Source organism: Coffea eugenioides, chromosome 7 (assembly GCF_003713205.1).
Source record: "Coffea eugenioides isolate CCC68of chromosome 7, Ceug_1.0, whole genome shotgun sequence".
Lineage (NCBI taxonomy): Eukaryota > Viridiplantae > Streptophyta > Magnoliopsida > Gentianales > Rubiaceae > Coffea > Coffea eugenioides.
Window position 1 is genome coordinate 34,756,462 of NC_040041.1, and position 9,355 is coordinate 34,765,816.

The 9,355-nt window shown below is 34.9% G+C and overlaps 1 protein-coding gene across 3 annotated transcripts; it reads left to right on the forward strand.

The window, feature by feature from the left end:
* The first annotated feature begins 1,023 nt into the window (after positions 1–1,023).
* On the forward strand, positions 1,024–8,108 carry LOC113778160. Of its 3 annotated transcripts, XR_003469239.1 has the most exons (6): positions 1,024–1,315; positions 1,863–2,903; positions 6,731–7,140; positions 7,363–7,432; positions 7,663–7,800; positions 7,915–8,108. XR_003469239.1 is itself a non-coding variant. In XM_027323457.1 (5 exons), the coding sequence occupies exons 2-5, from the start codon at positions 2,017–2,019 to the stop codon at positions 7,724–7,726; spliced, it is 1,431 nt and encodes a 476-aa protein (XP_027179258.1). In that variant the 5' UTR covers positions 1,024–1,315; positions 1,863–2,016; the 3' UTR covers positions 7,727–8,108. The 3 variants fall into 3 exon arrangements, 2 of the variants coding, with proteins under 2 accessions (XP_027179258.1, XP_027179259.1); XM_027323457.1 differs by having other exon boundaries at positions 7,663–8,108; XM_027323458.1 differs by having other exon boundaries at positions 2,056–2,903; positions 7,663–8,108.
* The last annotated feature ends 1,247 nt before the right edge of the window (positions 8,109–9,355 follow it).

Here is a 9,355-nt window from a genome sequence, read left to right on the forward strand (position 1 = left end):
TAAAACAAAAGTCTCACACAATACTATTATTTGTCCCATATTAAATACTTTAATAATACATTTTTCTAAAATTTTATATTTGTAGTAACAAAAAGGATGGTGGAAGAATCACCCTTAAGGATATATAGAGTTATAAAAATATATGTAAAAAACATGTTTCATCCTTTATTTATACTTAGAAGAGTATAGGAGTTAAACCTAGATAGTAAACCAAATAATTATACAATTTCAACTATAAAATACTCTAGTAGAATGTATAATGGTCAAGTTATTATCAATATAGCCATTATGGCCGTTATAAAAATTTGCTCATTTATATTGTCGAAATGTAATTGAAAATATCATTTAATTAAGTTTGAGATATTTGATTTTTTTAAAAAATTAGTATACCAACACCATAAATTATAATGGTCAAAATTGAGCCACAGTTTAAAATTAATTGAGAGAAGAAAGAAGAAAAAAAAAAAAATTTAGCATGATAAACGGGCAGTTTTATCTCTTAGGAAATTAAGTGAGAAAAGATATTGCAAATGTGACGTTATAAGAGGTCTAAATGTATGTTGCACATGCACGCGAATCACAAAAGGAAACCCTTAAATTAAAGTAAGGAAAATTTGCCAATTTAGCCTCTCACATTTTTAAAAAAAACCTTTTTAGTCTCTTACATTTAAAATTAGTCAAAATAATTTCTTAGATTTAAAAATGTCCCCCCCGTTTAGTTCCAAAACTTATTTTGTATATCTAAAGAATTATTTTGGCTAATTTTAAATGTGAGGAACTCAAAATGTTTTTCAAAAAATGTGAAGGATGAAATTGGCAAATTCCCCTTAAAGCAAATTTAAAGAAAAAGATAAAAGGAAAAAACCGAGGAAAAATCGAAGTGAAAGAAAACTTTTCCTTTGCTTCTGCTTTGACTTGTCCTCCCCATGCAAAACTGCAAAAGAAGAACCCTAATTTTATAATAGTACATATATTCCCTGGTCAATAATCAATTGGGCCCTCTCCATTTTTCCTTCAATAATTATTCTTTAAATAATTCTCTCTATCTTTCTGTGTCTGTTAATTCAACGGCGGAAGAAAGAAAGGCAAAGAAAAGCTTTTATGGATTTGAGATGCAAATTCCCTTCTCAATCATCATCTTCATCTCCATCTTCATCCTGGGCTGTAATCCTCTACGCACCGTCGCTAACCGTGATCTTACCACCGTCGTCCGAGCAGTTGACTCCTTGGATACGAGATTTTCGTCGTATTACTGAAATACCTTAGTGCTAATTGCATTCTGATTTCGCCAAGTCAAGCAAAGCATATTTAGCAGGTATTTCTTTTTCTTTTCCTGTTCGATTTTCTTCTTGTAATTAGTTTATAATTAGTTTTTTTTCATCGGTGATTTTTCGATGAGTAATTAGCTTATGATTGTGTATTAAATGTTTACGTGTTTTATCTGACTAATTTTTAGTTAGTTCACTAATTTAATGTACCTTATTCAGTAGCTTGTAATAGTATAATTAATGATTACGTGTCTAATCAGATTATAATTTTCTAGGTAAAAAGCTAAAAACTGAAAAACTAAGCTAACGCAACCTTAGTGGAAGGATCAGTTTCTGAACGGTTATTACAATTTCAATGCAGACATTGAAATAATGATTTTTTTTCAAATTTTCCATTTTTATTCTTTTACCGTTTGATTGGAGGATTCAGTTTTTTCACAGCCTCCAATTTTTTCACAGCAATTATTTTTCGTCTTTCTTTTTTGTCTATGGGTTGAAAAAAATTATTGCTTTATTGTCATTTGTATCAATTAGTTGATCAAAAGCTTCATTTTGTGTTATTGGAACTTCTTTTGTCTGGATTAATATCTTCAGATACAACAGTGACAAAGACGTGAATTTTGCCTTCTTGAGAGTTCTGAACAATTGCATAAACTTTGGGACAAAAAAGGGAAGATAGTGCAGGAAGGGGGAGGGGGGCTGTTGCATGTGTGTGATAGGATGGTTTTGAGAATTTCTGTCATCTAAGATGACTATTTCTGCAAGTGCACGACCTCTGGATGCGAAGATGTCGTGGAGGAGAGGTAAAACATCCGGTTGGACTGCATTTGACCTCGAACATCGTCGTAAGCAGGGTCTTGAACCTGAAGCAAAGGGTGAATCTTTTCCAGAAATATCAAGCTCAATGAACCAAGATCAGAAAGCCTTGACAAACACAGCAAACAAAACTGCATTGGAGAAGCCTTTTGCATCTCTACTACAGGGTGCTGTCAATTTTCCGATTAAGCAGAAACACAGTGATATGGATGAACAGAAATTCCAGGGTGGCAGCTCTAGTGCATCTGCTGACTATTTAAATGCAATGAATGGTGTCGAAGATGCTTTTGAGGCAAATGAAATGCTTAAGGAGCTCCATCCTTGGGCAGACCAAAGCTTGATTGAGGATGTTTTGGCTGGTGTAAACTATGATGTTGATAAGGCCTCATCCTTATTGAAAATGTTGGTTTCCTATGAGCAAAGTTACAATGATGCTAAAGTTATTGGAACTGAAGAATTAAGGTTCAATCATAAGGAGTCTCTTGTGAATGAAAATAAGTCATTAGCCGAAAAGGACACAAAACTTGCTCAAGTGAGCTGCTTTCTTGAGGGTCATGTGTATAAGAATAATCAAGATTTGACAGATGAAGCCAAAAAGGACATAAATCTTGCTCAAATGAGCCGTCTTCTTGAGGGTCTTGAGTGTAAGAATAATCAAGATTTGACAGATGAACGTACTTCTTCCAGGAAAATGCTTCTGCATGATGTCTCTGCTACAAAAATGATTCTGAATTCTATCAAATATTTACCCATTGAGCCTGAGTGGGAAGAAGATGATGTTTACTTGGTTCAAAGAAAAGACGCACGAAAGATGATGAGGTTTGTCATAGCTGATACTTTTATTCTTCTGGTATAAATTTAGCTGCCATCTGCACTATCAACCTGATTTTTGTTTTTACTTCAATCATTTGTAGTACTTGTAATAAGAATGCTTCTTTCCTTACTCTTGTGCTCATATAAAAATTTCAGGGAAAAAGGGTATAGAAATCCTGGTAAAAAAAACATATAATTGAAATGCTCAATTATGGCAAATTGCTCATCTAAACCATTATCTTGCTAAAATTTTGCTGTTGCACTTTGGATGGCACCTTTTAAACTTATCCTTGCAACTTATGGTGCTGTGGAATATTAGATATGTTATGAATATGATGGAGATTGCAGGTGCGGAAGATAAATGGTAGCCTAGTTTTGTAGTTCCTGCTATCTGAATATGTTTTGTGTTGAATTTCTAATATTTGTTCTTTGACCCTTCTGTAGTTGTATGAAGGGCAGGGAGATTACGTTTGTTTGATTCATTTCCTTTGGTCCTTAACGTGATATCATGACATCTAGAGTCATTTTGTTGTTTAATTTAGTTTCATATTCATCACTGAAGTTTAAAGAACATGAATAAGCAACTTGAATCACATTAGAACTCTTGATTATACAATGGGTAAGTGTGTGTCATACTTGAAATTCTTGCCTATGGATATGTATGTACATCTTGCTATTTCTCTGATATAGGTTTCCATGGCCAAGAACTTGCCTTGCCATTCATAGTTTTACTGAATCAGCTTTGTTTAGATCATATTCTTTTGTTTGAGACAGTGTTGTGATATTCTTTTACGTTTCTAAAATCCTGCTTTTAAACTCACAACGAATGTTACATGACAAGCAATTTATTTATATATTTATTTTTTGCTGGTGTGATAGCCCTCTTTTATCAGAATGTTCTTTGCAGTTGTCATATTCCACCTTATGCTGTTCTTAGATGCTAATTTGTTTTGCTTTTAGTTTTCTTATGCTTGTATTTCACAAGAGTCCTGTGCTATTTCTTTTATGATTTTGTTATCTAGGTTTTCAACTTGAAATCTTTTGCATGTGAAACAGTTTGCAATATTTTTAATTTGCGAGGATATTCAAGAATTTATGTAAAGAGGCATTTTAGAAACAGAAGTTAGCACGAAAACCTTAGATAACTAATAAAAGGGTGAGCAAGAGTATATCTATACAATATACAAAGGAAGAGCAACACTGTGTGATGCAAAAACACACGTTGTCATTTTTTAAAAATTTCTAATCTACCCTTAATTATAAGGGTAAATTCGTCCCAATATATTTCAGAAAAAAAAAAACTCCCCACAATTAGCAAATAGTTATCCCTTTGAGATCAAATTACAACTTTCTCACACTGGCTCCCTCACATTCCCACTTTTTTCTCTATGGCTTTTTAAATACAATAACTTCCTCTAAGGTAGTAACTATAGATTTTTCAGATAAATACATGCATGTCTACAATGATATGTAACTGAATGTGAAAAAAATAATTATGCATTTTCTTATAAGCACATACCTAGGGTGTGCCAAAAGCACTAGTATCAATAAAATGATAATTTAAGTTTTATTGTTAATGTTAGTAGCAAGTATGCCAAAATTGGAAGATTGTGTCTTGTGTTTGACAATTAAGGGTGCACATAAACAGTAAAAAAATGAATTATCAACCAATTTCATAACGAATTAGGAAATGTGAATTGTGTGTGCATGCGTGCGTGTGTGTGTGCGTGTGTGTATATCCAAAAGGTACCGAAATGGATTTGGGTTTTTTTAAGTTTGAAATTATCAATTTCAAACTAGGAGGAGAGAGCCCGTGCAATGCGCGGGAGTTGGGTGCCTGTGATTGAAGGTAGTGAATAATTATGGTATGGAGATAGTTTTATAAATTATTGTTTGATGATTTGTAGTATATCTCCACTTTAATAGGATATATAAGGAAAATTGTGCAGAAACCGTGCATCATTGTTTAATGAATCATTTGAGTTGATGTTTTAAAATGGAACTATGAATGAACTATAAATGTAGTTCATGACGCAATAAAGCAGTCATTCACTGTTGACCATGATATTAAGATGGTAACCAACAAGGATTTCACCTAATTTTGTAAAATGTTTTCTCAGCAACACATATATCAAAAAAGGATATTATGATCAGTCTAGTACTTCATGTCCAGTTATTCAATAGGCAGGAAAAGTAAAGTTAGTTGAAAAAGAATCCTAAAACACATACCTTAAGTTTCATTCCATCATGTAGGGTAGAATTCTATAGTAGAGGAGTATAGCTCCTTTGTGCCTAGTTTCATAAGTTTCAGCTATAGATTATATGCTTTGCAGTTGCTAAAATTTATATATATATTTTTTAACAAACAGCTTTGCATTTAATCTATTGTAGAAATTTTTTTTAGCAGATACCAATATTTACATATATATATAAGATGAAGAAAATCTAACAGAAGAATATAGAGAAGTAGCCATTAGAATAAGTCTGCATAACTGTCGAAAACTGTTACTCGGAAATGATGAGATATTAATTCAATCACAAAAATCCCTACCACACCAAATGCTCAAATGGCAAGAAAGGCATTACTCTTACATTTAATGGTGAAAACAACATTTAAGTAATTACAACAAAATGTGAGTTAGAATGACTTGTACCCAATGCTCCAATCATAGTCCAGACATTCTCATATTTCTCAACTTCCCTTGACCTTAAATGTCTGAAAGGTCATCTAAGTAATTACAACAAATTCAAAGCTGTCATGACTTGTACCCAATGCTTTAATGATATTCCAAGTATTCTTATATTCCTAAACTCTCCCTAGCCTTGTGGTTGAAATTCAAGCACAACCTTTGACCACAACGTATTCTTATATAGTATAAGGATTCATTAGTCATTAGGGATTCATTAAAGTTGGTGGCCACATTTGGTACCATATATTAGTAAAAGTATATACGTATGTGTGCACAAATACACACAGACATGTATATGTATATATATATGCATAGATATGTATATATGCATGTATATAAATATGTCACACAGACTGTCAGACACAGCCTAATTCTATTCCCGTTTATATCGCTGCTGATACAGTTGTGTTCTCTGTCTCCCTTAAACTCAAAGCTCACCCATGGCAACTCACAGCATGCACTCAAAGCTCATGGCCTTACACTTACCTAACAGCTCTTTCCTTCTTGTCTGCTGTCCTCTGCATAAATTTGCTGTCCATTCTCTTGCCAACTTGCCACTGCCGTCATTCATTGACCTCATCTGACTCTGCCATGTTGCACTTCCTGGTTTCTGGAAGGTAGACTTCTGTACCAGTAGATGTACTTGTGCTCGTTTCTTGATGGCTGCTCTTTCTATTGATCTCTCGATGGTCAACGTGTAATGATAAGTCATTCTAGTTTGGTTTAATAAGAATCTGGTTTCTGAGCCCCCAATCTGTGTAAACTTGACAGCTTATCAATAAAAGTATGAAGCTTAAAAAAAATGGAATCTGGTTTTGGTAGTATTTCCTTTTTTTATTGCACTGTTCTTGTAGTGGTTCTTTTGAAGCTGAACTGGCATTGGCAATTATTTTGTAACTTCTGTTGTTGATTAATGGGTTACAAGGAGGTTTCCCTGAATGGAAATTATTCTGTTGAATTGCATTGGCATTGGCAATTATTTTGTGAACTCAGTTCTTTTGGTTTCTGTTTTTGTAGATACCTTGTAGTGTTAAAGTTTGTACCCTCCTAACATATATTGAGCTATGCTGAAGTTTAAGTTTCTGTTTTCAAGATTATGTAGCTCACTGTCCATGTCTATGTACTTTTCTTATTAAAAAACAGTTCAGCATCCCGGAATTCTAAGGCTGCCAATGAAGCCTATCTGAGAGGAGATCACTTATCTGCTCAACTCTATTCACGAAAAGCTCGTGAAGAATGGCTGACTGCTGAACGATTAAATGCCAAGGCAGCAAAAGAAATTCTGAGCATCAGGAATTCGAAGAATGATGAGTGGACATTAGATTTGCATGGTCTTCATGCTGCAGAAGCAGTCCAAGCCTTGCAAGAACATTTGCAGAGGATTGAATCTCAGATGCCTACAAAACAGCTTGCCTGTGCTAGTAGAGTCAATGCAACAACAGGCATTGTACTTTCCACGGTTCCTGAGGTTGCAATTTTTAGGGATTTGGATAAGTGTGGTAGCCAGATTCCATCATCTAGGACAAGACCAACATCAGTACAAGTAATAACAGGTACTGCTTCTGCTTTAAATCAATGCATATGTTGAGTGTGTTTAATATTCTGGTTTTATGCATGTGCTTGCTCTTCCAATATACTATGTAAACAATGCACCTGAATTTCCTTATGAAGCATGCGGACCTCTTAATGAAGTTTGAGTGGTTTAAGCCATTTGTTTTAGTTAGAAAGGATGATACTAAGTAATGCAATATGATACTTGTGATTAACCTTTTCAGGAAAAGGCAATCATAGCCGGGGTGAAGCGGCACTTCCTGCAGCCATTAGGAGCTTCCTTAATGAAAATGGGTAATTCTTTGTTTCTTCAAAATGAGTGTTAGGAGAAAGTCTTTAGGTTCTTTTGTTTCTTGTTTGTTTTCAAGTAGCTACAGTTTATTTTCGTTTTGCCTTACGGAACCTGCAGATAGCATCAAATATTCTTAGGATGTGTTCCTTCAAGTGCAAGTTTGGGTTTTGGAAGAGGGGGGTGGGGGTGGGGGTTGGCAGTTCAAAAAATTAAATTTTGCGTTGCTTTGCAGATATCACTATAGTGAAGCACGACCTGGGGTGATTGAAGTGCAAGTCAAATTCCGGCGACGATGAGCATTGTGCATTGCACATTCTTGCAACAAGGGATTTCTCCTCCTCACCTGATATGTACCATAGATTGGTCTTAGGTATTCTGCATTAATTAGCCTTCTCTTGTATATACTGCTTTATGCACTATTCTGTTCTTTAAGCTAAATAGTTGCTAATGTACCGTTCAGATTGATTTCAATGAACTTTTACAGGGAGAAGTAGGCAGCATTTTTCTTCTTCATATTGCATTTCTGTTGTTTGCATACCAATGTGGCTAAGAAGCTCCTTCAGACCTAAGTACCTAGCCCGAGTGGTGGCCACATGTAGTATATGCTTGTGGAACTATAACAAAATTGATAGTGTACAGAGAGAAGGATAGTAGTTGCAATGAAGATTGTTCTGGATCTTTCTTCGGTTTGTGGATCTTCTTTGATGAAGTTTGTTTTTGCTCGTGCTAACTACTGCACACCTGTGTATTCGACGAACACCTGGAGTCTCTTGCCTCCCTTAACGCACCCTCTGTGCAAAGTAACTGTCTTAGAAATGGCTGCCATTGCATAATGGCTCCTTAACTTGGCAACGTGAAGTAAACTAATATCATCTTGGCATAAGTTCCCTAAATTAGAGGATTAGACTAATTCTCTTGATCTCACGGGAAACGCTTAAATAAAAATTGTCTTGGCAGAAGTACCCTAAATGAGAGAGGGTTAACAAAAATGTTTTGGCTGAGTATCCTAAATGAGAGGATTCGATGCTACTTTTCTTGACAGACGGGAAATTAACTTTGACACCCTCTTCCAATGCGTCCCTTGGTGTCCGTTGATGTCTAGGACCTTGCCAAGTCTCGGATATTGTAAATATATATATATATATATTTTTTGCCAAATACGATATATTTACACTACCTTATATTGGGGGAGGGGGGATCTGAAGAAGTCCAAGGACAATCCGGAGAGAACTGAACTATCATCGATCTAGACGGGTGCCTATGCACCCGCTGGCAAAGTCTGGATTTTTACAATATAGGTAAGAGGTTTTGAACTCTTGACCTACACCGAAATAGAGTTTTAAAACTCTCTTAGTAGTCAACTACTCTAGGAGCCGTTTGTTTATTGTAAATATCATTGAGCCATTGTTGGCAAATTAAGTGTCATGACCTGTTGTTAGGGTATGTTCGACAAAATTGAAGTCTAAAAATTAAAATTTGAAATTTGAAATCTAAATTTATCAAGTAACTAAATTGTTACGATTGAGTGTATATTGCATTATTTTTTTGGAGCAAATTTTGCTTAGAAAATTTTGTGTCATTTAATTACTTCTAAACTCATTAAATTTAAATGTTGAATAGAATTATTAAACAAGACCTTAATTAACCTAGGGGGATGGCAAACCTCCCTTGTTTAACGCTCTTGTCGACCACTCCTGCTTCTGTTTCCTCCGATAGCTACTAATTTGGTTCTCGAATTACCACAAAAGTTATGCCCCACTCCCAAATAGTGTCAACCTGACTGCCCCTTTGGAGAGCAACTGTCTACAGGAAATAAATACAGATATATAAAGAGAAAAGAAGAGTTCACCACCTACTCATCAGGTACACATGCTCTCAAGGTTCCAGCGGCTTTGCATAAATATGAGCTTTAGGGAGAACTGTAC

Excerpts from the sequence above, each read along its gene's own strand:
- LOC113778160 (XM_027323457.1), top strand. The coding sequence starts at position 2,017 with ATGACTATTTCTGCAAGTGCACGACCTCTGGATGCGAAGATGTCGTGG. Across the intron at positions 2,904-6,730 it reads GACGCACGAAAGATGATGAG|TTCAGCATCCCGGAATTCTA; the intron begins GTTTGTCATAGC and ends ATTAAAAAACAG. Across the intron at positions 7,141-7,362 it reads ATCAGTACAAGTAATAACAG|GAAAAGGCAATCATAGCCGG; the intron begins GTACTGCTTCTG and ends TAACCTTTTCAG.